General features: G+C 48.0%; 3 protein-coding genes and 1 long non-coding RNA gene across 10 annotated transcripts in view; 1 reads left to right on the top strand and 3 right to left on the bottom strand.

Annotated features, from left to right (window-relative positions):
* vegfd (vascular endothelial growth factor D) overlaps nt 1–2,064 on the bottom strand; it is a 16,274-nt gene extending 14,210 nt beyond the window's left edge. For both annotated transcript variants that reach the window (XM_056607260.1, XM_056607261.1), the window contains exon 1: nt 1,956–2,064. In XM_056607260.1, coding sequence (XP_056463235.1) covers nt 1,956–2,060 — 105 coding nt within the window. In that variant the 5' untranslated portion in view covers nt 2,061–2,064. The remainder of the gene's footprint in view (nt 1–1,955) is intronic.
* Nucleotides 2,065–4,187: 2,123 nt separating this feature from the next.
* pir (pirin) lies at nt 4,188–13,509 on the bottom strand. Of its 6 annotated transcripts, none has more exons than XM_056607782.1 (10): nt 13,291–13,509; nt 12,412–12,527; nt 12,033–12,125; nt 9,841–9,921; nt 8,171–8,377; nt 7,506–7,590; nt 6,768–6,812; nt 5,818–5,900; nt 5,333–5,399; nt 4,188–5,113 (listed from the first exon to the last, which is right to left on the bottom strand). In XM_056607782.1, the coding sequence occupies exons 2-10, from the start codon at nt 12,502–12,504 to the stop codon at nt 4,995–4,997; spliced, it is 873 nt and encodes a 290-aa protein (XP_056463757.1). In that variant the 5' UTR covers nt 12,505–12,527; nt 13,291–13,509; the 3' UTR covers nt 4,188–4,994. The 6 variants fall into 6 exon arrangements, with proteins under 6 accessions (XP_056463757.1, XP_056463758.1, XP_056463759.1 ...); XM_056607783.1 differs by having other exon boundaries at nt 13,389–13,509; XM_056607784.1 differs by lacking the exon at nt 13,291–13,509 and adding an exon at nt 12,992–13,282.
* A 109-nt stretch (nt 13,510–13,618) lies between these two features.
* zgc:113276 (uncharacterized protein LOC553748 homolog) overlaps nt 13,619–17,500 on the bottom strand; it is a 9,976-nt gene continuing 6,094 nt past the window's right edge. Inside the window, exons 6-11 of the mRNA XM_056608624.1 lie at nt 17,133–17,334; nt 16,272–16,417; nt 15,716–15,955; nt 15,039–15,200; nt 14,707–14,796; nt 13,619–14,193 (exon numbers count right to left, since the gene is read on the bottom strand). Coding sequence (XP_056464599.1) covers nt 14,017–14,193; nt 14,707–14,796; nt 15,039–15,200; nt 15,716–15,955; nt 16,272–16,417; nt 17,133–17,334 — 1,017 coding nt within the window. The 3' untranslated portion in view covers nt 13,619–14,016. The remainder of the gene's footprint in view (nt 14,194–14,706; nt 14,797–15,038; nt 15,201–15,715; nt 15,956–16,271; nt 16,418–17,132; nt 17,335–17,500) is intronic.
* The window catches only part of LOC130404035 (uncharacterized), a 2,169-nt gene continuing 272 nt past the window's right edge, over nt 15,604–17,500 (top strand). The window contains exons 1-3 of the long non-coding RNA XR_008904159.1: nt 15,604–15,979; nt 16,297–16,470; nt 17,155–17,500. The exon at nt 17,155–17,500 is cut by the window's right edge and continues 272 nt beyond it. This is a non-coding gene — a long non-coding RNA (uncharacterized LOC130404035). The remainder of the gene's footprint in view (nt 15,980–16,296; nt 16,471–17,154) is intronic.

Here is a 17,500-nt window from a genome sequence, read left to right as displayed (position 1 = left end):
GAGGGAGAGAGAGAGAGAGAGAGAGAGAGAGAGAGAGAGAGAGGAGAGAGAGGGAGAGGGAGAGAGAGAGAGAGAGGGAGAGAGAGAGGAGAGAGAGAGAGAGAGAGAGGGAGAGGGGATGGGAGGGGAGGGGAGAGAGAGAGAGAGAGAGAGAGAGAGAGAGAGAGAGAGAGAGAGAGAGAGAGGGAGAGAGAGAGAGAGAGAGAGAGAGAGAGAGAGAGGGGGAGAGAGAGAGAGAGAGAGAGAGAGAGAGAGAGAGAGAGAGGGAGAGAGGAGAGAGAGAGAGGGGAGAGAGAGAGAGAGAGAGAGAGAGAGAGAGAGAGAGAGAGAGAGAGAGAGAGGGGAGAGAGAGAGAGAGAGAGAGAGAGAGAGAGGAGAGAGAGAGAGGGAGAGAGGAGAGAGAGAGAGAGAGAGAGAGAGAGGAGAGAGAGGGAGAGGGAGAGAGAGGAGAGAGAGAGAGAGAGAGAGAGAGAGAGAGAGAGAGAGAGAGAGAAGAGAGAGAGAGAGAGAGAGAGAGAGAGAGAGGGAGAGAGGAGAGAGAGAGAGAGAGGAGGGAGAGAGAGAGAGAGAGAGAGAGAGAGAGAGTATGAGAGAGGAGAGAGAGAGAGAGAGAGAGAGAGAGAGAGAGAGAGAGAGAGAGAGAGAGAGAGAGAGAGAGAGAGAGAGAGAGAGAGAGAGAGAGGAGAGAGAGAGAGAGAGAGAGAGAGAGGAGAGAGTATTAGAGAGGGCGAGAGAGAGAGAGAGAGAGAGAGAGAGAGAGAGAGAGAGAGAGAGAGGAGAGATAGAGAGAGAGAGAGAGAGAGAGAGAGAGAGAGAGAGAGAGAGAGAGAGAGAGAGGGGATGGGAGGAGGGGAGGGGAGAGAGTGGACAGAGCAAAATGTGTTGGACAGATTGACTGACTGATAGAAAGATCTACAACACTAACACATATGCTGGCAGAAACCCAGGCAGAAATATATGGACAAATGGACACACAGGGTGATGAATGTACGTACGGACAGACAGACGGGTAGACTGATAGACATAAACGAAGAAATACAGACTGGCAGGTCAATTTTCAACAAAGGTTTCGTTCATAATGAAGTTATCACTAAAAGTATTCAGTGAAGTAATTGGCAGTATTTGATTTAGATTTTAAGTGTAAAACTAAGAGAAAATCAGCAGCGCTTCGCAGTCTGCTCTTCAAAGCCCGACTTACATTCAAACACATAATTACCTGTCGCCCCGGCCTAGCCAGACACGACAGGCTGTGTGGTGTGTGTGTATGTGTGTGTGTGTGTCTGTATGTGTGTGTGTGTGTCTGTATGTGTGTGTGTGTGTGTGTGTGTGTGTGTGTGTGTGTGTGTGTGTGTGTGTGTGTGTGTGTGTGTGTGTGTGTGTGTGTGTGTGTGTGTGTGTGTGTGTGTCGTTCCTCTAACAATTGTTTTAGGTCCAGGAGAAAGATTACAGAGGGAAAGAAGCACCAAGGACAGAAAAATACTATCATTGAATTAGAATTTTTCATTCATCGCATGCGACAAACACACCCTTCTTATTCATTCACACACTCAAAAAAAAAAAAAAAGATAATACTTTCTTTGGAATCCCATCAAACTGTGGGCGGAAAGGGAAACAGTCACGCTGGGATATGTTCTAACTTCAGAGAGTACCGCTCCCTACGCGTGAAACACATCCCAGAAGAGTTGGCCCTTTCACGCCATTGATCCGAGATCTCTGCCGGGCCCACTGGGACCAGTGACGCCAATGGTTTTGGCGGAAACAAGAGTTCCTGCTGCAGACCAGGAGCGTAAGAAGCAGCACTCTCTGGTGTCGTAATTAGCCGGGGTCGCCCGCCGGCTCCTCTGATCTTCCATCCTGCCACGCCTCTCTCTCTCTCTCTCCACCCGAGGAGAGAGAGAGAGAGGCGCGTGAGTCTGGTTTTGATTCCACACCTAATCTTCGTCATCCTCACTCACCCCGCTGTCTCTTCTCTGCGGGGTCCGGCCAGCCGTGATCCAGCTCGTCTTCATCACCAGCGCCACGACGATGGACACCGTGCACACGCATGGACCTGTCCTCATCCTCACTGCGCTCTTCCTCCCCCCCCCCCCCCCCCCCCCGGACCGGGTACTTCCTTCGGCTCTCCCCTCCGAAGCCCAGGTGTAAAATAGTCCCGGTTTGGTCCGTTGTGGGCTTACTGGGAGAAAAACGCTGGCTGTCAGCAGACTTGGACACACACACACACACACAGATGCACACACACACTCACTGGTTACTGGTGTTTTGAAATTACACACACACACACGCACACACAGGCATACGGACTCACACCCCCACAAAACACACACTCAGACGTGAGCCGGTGCCTTGAGCCAAAAAAGAGTGCTTAAAACAGCCTTTAAAAGCGTCCTGGCTTTGATGCAGCTCTTTGATTCCCCCGTTAAACGGCCCCCCGTCCCAGGAGGCTGAGCAGACAGCGGAGGCTGGGGTTCCCTTTACAACACACACAGTGAGCCCCTTAGATCCTCCTCTGGACACAGAGTTTAGTGTCTGCCGCACGCTGCGGTGCCGTCCGGTGTGTGCTGGTTGGATTCAGGGTCTGGTCCTCTGTAGTCACTCCCCTGCGCTCCCTCTCTCAGACCCCTTGTATTTATCGATGCGGCCCCCCTCTTCTTTCCCCACACTCTTCCCACGGAAATCAACTCCACCTCCTCCTCCTTCCTCCAGGCCGGCCTCACGGTTCCTCCCTCCCTCCCTCCGCATCGGGGGAGTGCGGCTTCTGCCGGGACACACCTCTCTGGTGGAGCCCACCGGGGCACGGCCGTCGGAGCAGGACTGCTGCACTTAACCCACTCTCACAGAGAGGGATTGAGGAGAAAGAGGGGATGAGAAAAGGAGAGAACACAAAGAGAGAGAGTGAGAGAGAGAGAGAGAGAGAGAGGGGGAGAGAGAGAGAGAGAGAGAGAGAGAGAGAGAGAGAGAGACAGGAAGCCAGTTACAGGGGGACGGCACGGTTTAAGTTTTAAACTGCTGTGGCAATGAACATGTTTGTTTTCCATGTCAATAAAGCTCTTTTGAATTGCGTTTAGCGTGAGCCTGTCTGGCTCTCACGCTCCCCTCTGTCTGCCGGAACACGCCTCTCGTTTATTCCCCTTGTTTGTGTTCCGCTGCCTTTACCCCGTCTGCCCGTCCGTCCCTCTTGACAGCGTGACTGTCTCTTGTCTGTCAGGCTGTCCCTCTTGTCCATCAGTGCGTCCGTAATGATACATGATTGATGTATGTTTGATATGCTGCTACCTGCCCCTGTCTCCTGCCCTATAAGGACCACAATGGAAATAAGCCTTAGGGCTTTATTGTGTCACCCTTGACTATCTTTATTCATATAATGTATAGCACAGGTTGTTGTTTCATATTTTTGTGTCAATAATGGTCAAATAAAATCAATCAATCAGTCCCTCTTGTTCATGAGTCTTTCCCCGCAAACCTTCAAATCCGTCCCTCAAGTAAGAATGTCTGTGTGTGGTTGTGTTTGTGGTTTGGTCAGGGAAAGGAGAACAAGGCGGACCGACTACAGGACAGATTCAGGGACAAGAGGGACGGACTGACAAGCGATTAAGGAAAGACTGGAAGACTTGAAGGACAGACTCATGGACAAGAGGGACAGACTGATGGACAAGAAGGACAAACCGACAAGGGAAGAAGGAAAAGGCTGGAAGACTTGAGGGACAAACTGACAAGAGAAGAAGGAAAAACTGGGAGACTTCAGGGACAGACTCAGGGACAAGCGGGACAGACTGAGTCTGTCCTTCAAGTCTTCCAGTCTTTCCTTTATCTCTTGTCAGTCTGTCCCTCTTGTCCCCGAGTCTGTCCCTCAAGTCTCCCAGTCTTTCCTCCTTCTCTTGTCAGTCTTTCCCTCTTGTCACTGAATCTGTCCTTCGTTCGGTCCGTCTTGGTCTCCCAGTCCCTTCCCTGACCAAACCACAAACACAACCACACACAGACATTCTTACGCACACACATTCTCACGCAGACACTGACGCACACACACAGACAGAGTCTTAGAAGCTGCAACATGTGTTCTAAATCTGATCCAGACATCAGGGTTACGGGAATGCAGTGTGAACCACCATTTCTGCCTGGCCAACAGCCGCGTCCTTGGACCTGTCCAGATACCAGCCACCCTGGGACGGCCGAGGGTGGGAGTAGACGGGGTGAGGTGCGGGGGAAACATCCACGACCTTGCCCTGCGGACATGGGATAGCAATGCTAACGGCTTGTTCCTGGAGAGACCGCTAAGTCACGACAAAGTGACGAGACTGAGTTGGAAAATTACAGTTCAGTAATTGTGTCCCTTTTTGAGGGACACAGAGAAACAGGATCGTGATGGCTAAAAAAACGATTCATCCAGTATGGGAAAAATGATCCCTTTAATGACATTGTGAAGTATTTGACAAAACATTTCCTCCCTGGGATTATTTAATCCATCCAAAAATCCTTTACAATTCTAAAGCTATAATCAAACCTGGGTAGCTGAGTGCTGCCTGCCCTTGTTCACAAATGACAGAGAGCAGAGTAACCATAGGAATCGCAACAACAAGGTCAGTATTGTCTGCTTTCTATTAGCGGTTGTGCAAACAGTTGCAGTAGCTCCATTTATCACATTATATATCAAAGTGCTTTCTGAATTACACCACTTCAATGTCCACTATCATGAGCATGAGCACTTGGGCTGAGAAAGATTTCAGTGGAGCCAGCGCCAAACCCTGCTCCTTCACGGACCTCAGACCTTACACAACGACTGAATAACAATGCAGGTAAAAAGTAAGTGGGAAAAATTGCACAAACAGTGATTAAAATAAAGTTCAACATGACATTGAAAACAAGATCAACTGAAACCCCAACTTAAAAAAAAAGCCAATCCATTGTGTTGAACACACATTGCAAATGCCCACTGCAAATAAATGTAAACGTAAGAAGCATCAGCCACGTTATCGTGGTACATCCCAGGCACGTCACTACAGTCGATCTCTGATCTTGGACCTCCAGGTAACGGCCCTCTCGAAGCCGTTGGTTCCGCTCTGGTAATCCCTGATGGCCTGAGAGATCTCTTCTTCTGTGGTCATGACGAACGGACCTGAAGGAGGGGCAGGGAGGGTCAGCCCAGCTTGATGAACGCTTTGGTTATTCTCAAACGGTTATGGATGGAGATGCAACATATTTTTGTAGTTAAAATGGAAACTGTACACAATGTAGACAACTGTATTGTCTACGTTTTTTGAACTGCTTTTTGACCTGACTCCGGATCAGAATTCGGGTCAAAAAGCACATTGAAGTGCTGAACCCAGGGTCGTACCGTGTTGAACCACAGGCTCTCCTATCGGCTCCCCGGCGATAAGCACGAACCGAGCAGCTGCCGGACCCTGTGTAATGCAAACAAGTGTTGGATGTTGAGGGTCACCTAGAGCAGCGGTCCCCAACCCCCGGTCCGCGGACCGGTACCGGTCCGTGGGTCATTTGGTACCGGTCCGCAGAGAAAGATTATTATTATCATTATTATTTATTTATTTTTATTTTTTTTATTCAATTCGCAATACTGTCACTCTTTTACTCCATAAGTCTATATGCAGTTTGTTAGATTGCATATAACATGTTTGCATTTTTGGCAACCTCTGCGCAACATAACCCCCCCCCCCCCCCCCGGTCCGTGAAACTTTTCGGAGAATAATACCGGTCCTTGATGCTGAAAAGGTTGGGGACCCCTGACCTAGAGGACACTTCAGGATGAGTGTCCTGAACCTTGAGTGCTAGGAAGAAACCATTCAGGAGTACATGTATGACCTTGTTTTCTGCTTTGACGCCGTCTCCCTCAGCAAAGAGCACGGTGTGATGTGGCTCCACCAGCTGCTGGAGCTCTTCTGGACCTGGGAGGTGAGCGATTAGGGAAGGGGAGGAACGACCACAGGATGAGTTCATCTTAATGAGGCGTTGTGGTCGTCACATTTGAGTGGATTTAATGTATAGATTGGCTATAATGTCTACTTGTCTATGAGATTTACATTTATTCTTGCGTCAACAGTTCTGTAACACCCTCATTTCCCATCTGGGACCAATAAAGTCCAAAAGATTAACTGTTTTCTGTTAATTAACAAGGGGTCCATTTTGTATCACAGACCCGACAGTGACTTGAGTCCATCATACAAAATGGACACTGGTTGACCCTGAAGTCGCAAATCTAGAATCGTCACTCTCGTTGTGAACGACGCAAAAGAAACACAGATCCGTCTCATTGCGGCCAGAGAACCGGCGCCCATCTACACCAAACTAGGTGTGGTGGGAGGGTCTCAATCCACTGGGTTTGGAGAGCTGACCTGATTCAAGTCACGACTCTAATATTACATTGCTTACAGGCTAGTTAAATACTTTGGTATTGGCAGACATCTGAGAGTGATTAGGGCCGGTTTGTGGAACCACACAGAGCAGAGTTTCTGTCTAATCAGATCATAATATAACCTAATGAGGAAGGCCGGGAGGAGGCTATATACCAAAGGAGCGGCATTTAAATGAGTTTGTTGCTTTCAAAACATCTCTCTTTCCACTCACTGCTTTCAAGGATAGACGAGGAAGCATTTAATTTGGATTTAAACTGCAATTTAGTTTATTAATATATAGTCTTGAAACAAACAGGTTTCCGCTCCACGTGAAATAATCCTTTTTAAATAATGGTGTACATAGTAGTTTGCTACATCACATTAACATCATGAGCCACACATCCAGGGGACAACACTTACCAACATGAAGGGAACCTGACAGTGTGTAGATGAACGTTGTCCACCCTGCGAAAAACAGACGTTGGGATTTTAAAAACTAGTTGGGTATAATCAGTAGTATAGTATAGTGTCCCCCTAGATGTATGATGGTTAGAGAGGCAACATTTGCTGTAGTCCAGTAGGTGGGCTTGTAGACTGATCTATCCAGTGTACATCTAGGTGGACATGCCCCTTTGTGATGTCACTAAAACACGGGGAAAGGCTGTAGTGGTTTACCACACTCACACCTGCTGGCATGATATCACTACTTTAAGGAGGTCCAATGAAATGGCCAGTTCTTCGAGACACATCACATTTTCCAACCGCTAGTAGGCTCTCTCTCTTCCAGACACCATTCCAAGACCCATTTAGTGAACCACCAAGATACTTTCAAACCCTTGCATAACAAAGTTCAAGCGCATCGGTGAACAATATTAAGATAAAAAAAGTAAAATAAAGATATGTGAGAAAAGACTTTTCGCCGAGAACTGTGACTCATAAATAAAAATCTTAATTTGTTCAAAATGAACTAATAAGGATGAGCCAGTAAGTAATTAATTGTATACTGTTTACAGTTAAATACTCAGCAACAATATAATCATAACACATGTCACAATTAGTATCACACAGTGAAAATGGTTGGAAAAGGTTGAAAAGCCCAAACAAATAAAATACAAATAATGACTTATTTAAAACCACAGAATGTATAGCGCCCCCTACCTGCTGGTACAGGCTGGACGTGTGCTGCCCCTGGCTGCAGTGTGAAGTCCAAGTACAGAGTAGGTGTCCTTGTGTACACCTTAGACTAGGAGACAAGAATACATATGATGAAGACATTATGGAAAGAATGTGCTTGATTCTCTCTCTCCCTCTCTCCCTCCCTCTCTCCCTCACTCCCTCTCTCCCTCCCTCTCTCCCTCTCTCTGAACAGAGTAAAAAGTAAAGTGATCGGCAGCACCACAGTATGAATAGCAGACCAGATGCTTGAGGAGTTCAGTAAACTATTTCCGACGCACATGCCAGGTCACCAAGGCCTCAGTCAAGCTGCCTCCCCCATGGGCGACCGCTGGACGACCACCTGCGACCACCATCGCTCCAGTGTATAGCTTACACACAGTTGTCAACAAGGGACCAAGTCAACAGATGTATACACAGTGTTTTTGTATGGGTGCATATGAGTGTGTTTCTCTTTGTGTGTGTGTGTGTGTGTGTGTGCGTGCGTGCGTGCGTGCGTGCGTGCGTGCGTGCGTGCGTGTGTGTGCTTGCGTAGGTATGGCGTGTGTTTGTGTGTGTGTGTGTGTGTGTGTGTGTGTGTGTGTGTGTGTGTGTGTGTGTGTGTGTGTGTGTGTGTGTGTGTGTGTGTGTGTGTGTGTGTGTGTGTGTACCTTAGCCCCCAGGGCCTCCCCTGATATGACCGCGGCGCAGACCCCCCCCTGGCTGGGTTTGGGGATGTCTCTGCTCCTGAGCTCCTGGTAGCACGGCTCCACCATCTTCTGGACGCGCGGCAGGTTCACCCAGAGCTGCAGGCCCACCACCGGCTCCTCTGACACGGGCATCTCCGCGTGGACCACCCCCCGCCCCGCGGTCATCCACTGAAGGGGGTGGAGGGGGAGGGGGAGGAGGGGGAGGTGGAGGAGGGGGAGGGGGAGGAGTAGGAGAAGGAGGAGAAGGTGGAGGAGAAGAGGAGGAGAAGATGGAGGACGAGAAGAGGGATGGGGAGGAGGACGAGAAGAGGGAGGGGGGGAGGAGGAGAAGAGGGAGGGAGAGGGAGGGGGAGGGGGAGGAGGAGAAGAGGAGGAAGAGAAGAGGAGGAGAAGAGGGAGGGGGGAGGAGGAGAAGAGGGAGGGAGAGGGAGGGGGAGGAGGAGAAGAGGGGGAGAAGAGGGAGGGGGAGGAGGAGGAGAAGAGGGAGGAGGAAGAGAAGGAAAAGGAGGAGGAGGAGGAGAAGGGGTAGGAGGAAGAGGAGGAGAAGAGGTAGGGGAGGAGGAGGACGTGGAGGGCGAGTAGGAGGAGCAGGAGAAGGAGGAAGAGGAGAAGGTGGAAAAGTGGGAGAAGGAGGACGGGAAGGAGGACGAGGAGAAGGAGAAGAGGGAGGAGGAGGAGGAGTAGGAGGAGGAGGAGAGATTAGGATATGAAGAAGGGTTAAAAGAGTACATGTTAGGGTTAGGGTTAGGGTTAGTATCAGATACATGCGTACTTCTGATGAATGATTCAGATTAATCCTTCATTTCAAAAACCTCCAAAATTCATTGAGATCTAGCTCCTTTTAACAAGGGACAAATGGATAGAATAATGTGTATTGATTTCCCTACATGTATTGGACATGCATGTGAAGTAAAAGGTTTTTAGTTCACTTCAAGGTCCGGCTGGCTGGCCACCTGTCTGCCTGTATGTCAAAGTTGTGAACGCATACATTTGTTTATAATCTGTCCAGTAGGGACTGGAGTGGAGAGACAGCATTGATTAAAGCTTGTATTGAGAGGCCAGTACTTTGTGTGTCTGCCAAGGAAATACAACATGCCGGCAAGATAATAAAACCCTTGCCAAGCACAAGCACTTTCACTGATTCATCCCAGCAGTGTGTGTGTGTGTGTGTGTGTGTGTGTGTGTGTGTGTGTGTGTGTGTGTGTGTGTGTGTGTGTGTGTGTGTGTGTGTGTGTGTGTGTGTGTGTGTGTGTGTGTGTGTGTGTGTGTGTGTGTGTGTGTGTGTGTGTGTGTGTGTGTCCGTGTGTCCGTGTCTCTTTGTGTGTCTGTGTGTGTTTGTGTATGTGTGTTGTTTCTCTTTTCTGAACACCCCAACATCGCTCAGGGCTGCATGCTAACACTGTATGCTAACACTGGATGTTGTTACATCCAGCTACATTATGACAGCTCTTCTGAGCGTACAGAGCAACGGTGTTTCTCCAGAGCTTGCTGTGTTTTTTTTTTTTGTCACTATTCAAAACCTTGTGTACCACATTGACCACGCATGAACACACAACCTCAATCCCTCTCCAAAATGCGTACTGACTCAGAGTGACATTGCTACATCAGGGCTGACGTCATGCCTTGCTCACCTGTAAGTCGCCCGCAGACAGCTTGCCTGAGTGGCCGCAGAAGTCCTCGTGGGCGGAGCTTCCCTCCAAGACGTAGGTCACCTGGTGGAAACAAGACCGAAGGGCAGAAAGACACCATGCATTATTCATGACTGCCATACATTCATGACTGCTCCCATCACAATAGGGCGACAACATGCCATATGCTCTATGGTCGCCGTATCACCATATTTAAAATGCCGATACGGCAAAATGGAAAACATATATTATAAACGTATCATTAATAATGCAATGACTTGCAATAAAACAACTCGGCTACAATGGTGTTGTATTGATGCAATGTACACAATATGGTACCTTCCTTGAACACCGATATCTGTGCTGTCGTTCATTTATTCACTTAACAGACGCCTTTATCCAAAGGGACTCACAGGGACCACAGATCATCATGTCACTAAGGAGCAGGAAGGGGTAGGCAGGGAGTACAGATGTAGGTCCCGAAGGAGCAGGTAGGCGTCGGTGGGGTCTCGCTGAGGGAGGCCTACATAGCGTAGGTAGAACCAAACACACACGCATACGTCGGACTCCCAGCGTTCAGCGGGGACAGGAAGACCAGCACGAGGACGGGGGTCAAACATCTGCTTTCCGGGAGAGGGGGGGGGGGGGAAGGAAGCGATCTGACCAACCGCGGCGTGTCTACACAGCTGTGTGATTTTAGAGGTCATGTGACCACACGAGTCAACACACCTGCTGAAAGGCATGCTGGGAGATAAGAGCTACAAGGCCGGCGGGCGACGCTACGCAGTTCATTCAGGGACCCGTGTTCCAGACAGAGCCCCAGAAGGGCCCCGTGTTCCAGACAAAGCCCCAGAAGGGCCCCGAGTTCTGAACCCCCAGACAGGCAGAAGGAGGAATGGACCCGCCTTACAACCCTGGTTCGGAGGCGTGTGTGTGTGTGTGTGTGTGTTGTGTGTTGTGTGTGTCCAAACTTGAGTGTGTGTGTGCTTTTTTTCTGTGTCTGTATCTATGTGTGTGTGTGTGTGTCTGAATCTATGTGTGCGTGTGTGTCTATGTGTGTCTGTATCTATGTGTGTGTGTGTGTGTGTGTGTGTGTGTCTGTGCTTGCACGCGTGTGTGTGTGTGTGTGTTTGTGCGTATCTAAACGTGTGTGTGTGTGTGTGTGTGTGTGTTTGTGTGTGTGTGTATCCATGCGTATGCGTATATGTATCTATGCATGTGTGTGTCTGTTTCATTGCAGTGTGTGGTGATTTATGTGTGTATGTGTGTGTGTGCATCCAATATATATGTGTGCTTCCTTTTGTGTGTGTGTGTGTGTGTGTGTGTGTGTGTGTGTGTGTGTGTGTGTGTGTGTGTGTGTGTGTGTGTGTGTGTGTGTGTGTGTGTGTGTGTGTGTGTGTGTGTGTGTGTGTGTGTCTGCGTCCTTGTGTGTGTGCGTCCATGACTGTGGTTGTGTGTGTGGGGGGATGTTTTACAAGCTGAGTATAGGAAGTGTGAATGAGTGGAGTCATCTGGGTTGAATATAGGGAACAGTCAATGTTTTTTTCATGGGACATTATTCAAGGAGGGAAAAAAACAACTATCGCACATGTTAGATTTGATTGTTGACTTTGGGAAATGTTTCATTATTTAAAATAATATAAGGGGGGGGGGGGAGGGGGTATAACTATGTGAGTTGTCATAAATTGTTACTGATCGTGTTCCTAATCAGACAGTCTCTCTGCTATTGATTTTGCGGTTCAGGATATGAAGAAACTGAACTGAATACAATTATTAAGCGGATATTTAATAATGTCATAAATGAATTATTCCATGACCGCCAACGGCTACATAAGGGGAACAAGGGAAATGCGTAGCAGGCAGTACATGTACAGCCCAAAGTTCAAGGCTGCAATACAAATTGTCACACCGTATTCAATAAGGGCCTTGTAAAAAGAGACATTATAACAGTATTGACATTTCATCCTCAAATGTTCAGTAATATCGTTGGTACAACTTCTTGCAAATGGTGTTAGTGTTGGCCTGAAAATTAAGTCCCAGGACAGACAACCTATAGCTGTCGACGATCTCAGTGACTTAACAGCGCCATCTACTGGCCAACACTAAGATTGCGGTTAACAATGGACAGCAATAGGCCTACCGCCCGTCTGTGGAACAAATTAAGAAAAAGTTGAATCCAAATTGAATGGGCCTACCGTCTCAAACCCTCTATGAGGGTGATCGGGGAAGCCTGCTGGCTTGCTCAGACGAAATTCGTCCAACATCAGGAAAGGATCCAAGTTCCTGAGCTGAGAGCAACCAAAAAGCAGTTCAATGACGCAACATAGAGAGTGGAGATGATAAGGCACGGCATGTTGGCAAGCATGTTTACCACTCAACTGTATTTTACAATAAGGCAAACTTACTTGAGTTTTATTACAAACTGCTGTAGTGCTTTGATGATGTGTGATATTATTTTATTCCCTCCTAGCGTACGTAGATTGCACATCTGTACAATATTAGAAAATGATAAGAATGCACACATTAAAGAGTATATGAAAGGGCCGTGCCCGTGAGGCCTGGGCCGTGATCTACCTCCTTCCTGCCAATGCTCCTCCGAACTCGGGCACCAACTCCCTCCGCCTGCTCCACGCTCAGAACCGTCCGTTCAACCTTCTTGATCTTCATCGTGTAAATGGGGCTTGACACACCTTTTGAGACAAGGCAACGGATCAGTGGGTCCTTACCTGGCTTCACTGATATGTATCGTTACATTTTGTGTAAATAAAGGATTATCTTTATGCAGCAGACCAAATTTCGTGATTATTGCAAACCTTACATGTTGAACTATTTACACGGATGGTTTAATGTGAAAGATTTAAAAAATGAAAAAAGGGTTGGATGGATTTTCCTTTTGCATAGTCATGATGACTGTGCAGAAAATATGGAACAGCCAGCCACAGCTGCTCATTGCTCAATGATGGCTCGATTAGTTACTCCTTAGAAAATCGCATAATCTGAATTCACCATATAAACTCTTTGAATAATTTTAATATCTTCATTTTTTTCATTTTAAACTTGGGTAAAGATTGAGGCAAAACACCAGAAATTCACAAGTAGCACTATGAAACTAATTTGCATTGTGTATTCAATCATGTGAAATGTAATCCCATACACCAAACGTGGTCTCTAGAGTAGGCTGCAGAATCCAGACCCCTCAAGGTGAATTCGACAGACCCGGCAACCTGTGACCATTCAGCCCCACCAGACCCAGGTGTTCTATATTCATGAGTACATTTATTAATCCATTATTTTGAACAACGTTGAAATCCATTCATCGTTCTCAACTAGAGATGGCTGAATACCATGCAATGCATACCAGCATTAAGTTAGTTTAATATTCAACATTCACATAGGTCTTTTGTAATCTAATCTAGTAGCCTATAGAATATAAAATATAAACAAGTTCGATACCTGCCTTCTATTTTGACGTATTTGCCCGGAGCGACGAACAAGAATTATTGTTAAAATAAATTTGCTGAAGTTAAATGCAAAAAAAGAATATACTTTACACGATAGGTTGTTGTGAGTTTTTATTGTCGCGGCAGCGGAGTGTGTTTACAATCCGGGAATCAGGAAGTGGGCGTGGCCTAACTACGTAGCCGTCCAGCCGGTAAAAGGTTGAGAACTGTATGCATATATATATATATATATATATATATATATATATATATATATATATATATATATATATATATATATATATATATATATATATATATATATATATATGTATGTGTATGTCTGTCTGTCTGTCTGTCTGTCTGTCTGTCTGTCTGTCTGTCTGTCTGTCTGTCTGTCTGTCTGTCTGTCTGTCTGTCTGTATGTATGTATGTATGTATGTAGCCTATATATGTATGTATGTATGTATGTATGTATGTAGGCCTATGTATGTATGTATGTATGTATGTATGTATGTATGTATGTATGTATGTATGTATGTATGTATGTATGTATGTATGCATATGTGTTTGTATGTATACATCATTTGTAATATACATACATAATGAAGCTGAATTGAATAACCGCAACACGAACAACCGCAATGTCAACACAGTAACATAACACATTGAAATCATCCCAATGAGGATCAAACACTACCGATCCACAGAATCATCCTCTTCATCGTCGTCGTCCTCCTCACAGCCACATCAGGCCGTGCATCTGCTGGACGTATGATTCGAGCAGCGGCGCATAGCTGTGCAGTTGCGTGTTCGATTCCACCCCGATAAGTCTGGCGCGCCGGCGCATGATGTCCGCCGCGATGCGCAGGCTGGCCGCCTGTCCTCCCGCCAAGTTCACCGCATGAGGTCCCACCTGTCGCCAGAAGTAAGCGAGGCGGGAGACAGAACCAGCTGTGAGCGGTGAGGAGAACATTTGTTTTGAAGATTACCTGCTGGCTCTCATCTCAGCTCAGGTCAAGCTGAGCCAAATGGTATTTCTATAGCCTTTAAACACATGTGCAGTCGAGTCCCTCTGATCTTTAGCCTTGACCGCAGTAACAGTTTGGCAAATGTATTTCTCTAACCGCTAATCACAGTTACAGTCCAAAAGTGTTTCATAAGCCCGCATTAATATTTATTTACCCATTCGAAAACTTCATCTTTAATCTTATTCCTCCATTTAACGGCTCCAAATTAAACCTTAACTTTAAACTTTGACCCTCTGCACTATTATTAGTATAATTATATGATAAAAATTATGATATCTTTCATCATTATGGTGTCCTATTGTTTATATTTATCACATGGTCCAGCGTTGCTGTAGGGATCGGAACAAAGATCAATGATATCATGTCGGAGTGAGAAACGGCTGCCAAACCAAACCCACCTGGAGGGCTGCGTACTGGCCCATCACGTAGAGAGGGCAGCCAGGGGCCCACTGCAGGGCCGGGCTGACACAGGGCCAGCCCTCCATCACCTGCAAGAGAAGGGAACCACAGGACGGAACCACAGGACTCAGGTGGCTTCAACTGCCTCCCAGTGTCAAATGATACTGCTTGCTATGTGTAAATGATACCGCTTTCTATTTTTTCGTGTTTTCAAATGATACCTTGCCTCCTCGCCTATCATCAATTAATTAATTCAACCGCTCCATCCATCTATCGTCCATGAATTCACCCTTCATTCCCTCCATCCCTCCTCCTTCTAGCTACAACGTGCCTGTATAGGGTACTCCTTCATGACCCCAGCGAGCAGAGGGTCGTGTCTGGCGTCCAGCTTGCAGCCTGTAGCCAGCCAGATGCGGTCCCCAGTCCACCCGGAGCCGTCACAGAGAGCCACGCTCCAGACCTGTCTCCTGTAGCACCACTTGGCCTCGCTCACCTGGGGTCGTGGGGACGAGACCCCCACCCACGTGAGACAGAGTCATTTACCTAACCAATCAATTCACCACCACTAATATCCTCTCATCTTCGCTCCAGCATGTCAGACACCTTTGTGTGTGTATTAGACTACCCTAATGGACGTAGATTGCACATCCCTACGTTATTAGAAAATGATAAAATTGCACACGTGATTAAAAAGTATGCCTTAATCAGAAAAAAATGCAAGAAATAACAATTCTGCTGTAGCAAATAATTCTGCTATAGCCTATTATAACAGTGACAATGCAACCCATAGACCAAAATAAATATGATTTGAAAGTTGTGTACGTGGTTAACCCCTGTATTCTACGGTAATCCTTGTTTCTCGCTCAGAGCAATTAAATGCACCTGTGTCACACGCACCTCTCTATATTAGCAGAAGTGTTTTTCAACTGCTCCGTCGGTGGCCATAAAGCGAATGCGACCATAAGGGAGAACTGTGTTTGTTTGAACCTCTTGGGCTGCCGCTCCTACCTGGCGGTAGGTCTTGAGGTCCACCCGTCCGCTCTGTATGTAGGGCTTCAGCTGGACGTAGGCCTCGGGGCTAACCGCTCCGCCCTTCCTGGCCTGCCGGATCATGGACAGCCGCCGCTGCAGGCTCTTCTCCCCGTAGAACTGGCTGAGGTGGGCGCGTCCGTCCAGCTTGATGCCGTGCTCCACGTGGGAGTACCGCCCCACCAGGCCCTCCACGTCGCCCACGTCAAACTGCTTCAGCTGCGGCGGGGGAGAACCGACAAGGTTAGTTTGGTGAAGTGATGTGACCATCCATTATCCATCGCGGAGCAGCATCGTGTCGTCATCGAGGTCCCGTGGTGGGGTTGAATCATCTGGTCGTTCGTTGCTGTAACGGCTCAAGCGTCATTTCCCAGTGGTTCTTTCCTGATTTGCATCACAGACGATGTTTGTCATATCCTCAGGGATATTCCCTGGTTTATTTGATGTTTTTTAGATCCTGTCCATCACTTTAACGTTTCTTTTAGAACCAGAGGATAACACATCAATGCGTGGTCGGGCTAATCCCTGTGCCTACCTGAAGGTGCTTCCTCATCACCCAGGTCACGTGACTGGCTCCTTGCTCCAGGGCGATGGACACGATGTGGGCGCTGGTCAGACCCCCCCCCACCACCATCAGCCTCTGGCCCGCGTCACACACCCGGCCCACGTCTGGGCTCAGCCCTGGGGACCCACACAAGCACACTGTGTTATTATTCACGGTTGTCCTAGCTCAGGTTTGTGTTGGCTTGTACATACTCTGGGATCCAGCAGTCCTACTGTGTGCTATAGCAGACCTCGGCGGTGGGGTGGGGGTGGGGGGGGGTGGGGGGTGACCGCAAAGCACACGGGCAGAAGACCAAAAAAGTCAAAGGGCTGGAGTTATGCCTTGTTCCCTGTTTTGGAACGGAGAAGTTCTGAGAACTCATTGGCTTCAGATCCCCATTCTGAAATTCGAAGCACAAGTATACTTCTACAGAGGCCAGCCCTCACAGCTGTGATATGAAGCATTTGTGTTTGCATTTGCTGTTATATACAATTAAGCCTCCTTTATAGTAATTTTTCTATCCTTATCCAGCTCCTATAGCTGCTCTGCGTTCTGTTCCTTTTCTATTAAATTGAAGTCGTGCAGCAGGTTAAGGCGAGCCAAACCCCCGGACTCCAACTTTACAAAATACGTTCAATTGTCACTGATTCACAGGCCACAGGGCTATCACAGAACCCCTGTTTACACTCCTCCAATTCACTTTGACCCTACAACGGGTAACCAGCTAATAACAGGTTATACCTGCAATGGCATGCGTTTGACCTCTAGAGGGAGACATCCCGTACAAACCAATCTACTAGTGGTGTAAGGAAGGGGTTGGTCTCCTTTTAATGAGCTTCAACTCCCTCTCACCTGCATGTCGGGCGCTGGCCAGGTGGTGCATGAGGCTGACACTGTGTTGGAGACGTTCCTCCGGATAGTCCTCCGAGATGCCCTCCACCCAACCGGGGATGTTGGCCATCTGGGCCCGGGTCGGCCCCGTCGCCAAGACAACCTGCCGGGCCTCCACCGTGACACCCCCTTGGAGAAGCACCCGGAAGTACTTCACCCTCCTCTTCCCGACGCCCTCGACGTCTCGCTCACTGTCCCTCGCCCCTCCCGCCCCAACCTCCTTCTCCTCCACCACCTCCTGCTTCTCCACCTCCTTCTCCTCCACCTCCGTCTCCTGCACCTCTTCCTCCGCCACCTCCTTCTCCACCTCCTTCACCTCTTCTTCCTCC

The sequence above is a fragment of the Gadus chalcogrammus genome, chromosome 14, assembly GCF_026213295.1.
Source record: "Gadus chalcogrammus isolate NIFS_2021 chromosome 14, NIFS_Gcha_1.0, whole genome shotgun sequence".
NCBI lineage: Eukaryota > Metazoa > Chordata > Actinopteri > Gadiformes > Gadidae > Gadus > Gadus chalcogrammus.
The sequence above is the reverse complement of the archived record's forward strand: the minus strand, read 5'-3'. Positions and strand labels throughout refer to the sequence as shown.

Bases quoted from the DNA above. Each gene is read 5' to 3' on its own strand.
- pir (XM_056607782.1), bottom strand. From the start codon at position 12,504: ATGAAGATCAAGAAGGTTGAACGGACGGTTCTGAGCGTGGAGCAGGCG. The intron at 12,126-12,411 runs GTAGATCACGGC...GGTTGCTCTCAG, and splicing joins GGAGCATTGGCAGGAAGGAG to CTCAGGAACTTGGATCCTTT. The intron at 8,378-9,840 runs GTGAGCAAGGCA...CACCCCCTTCAG, and splicing joins TGTCTGCGGGCGACTTACAG to TGGATGACCGCGGGGCGGGG.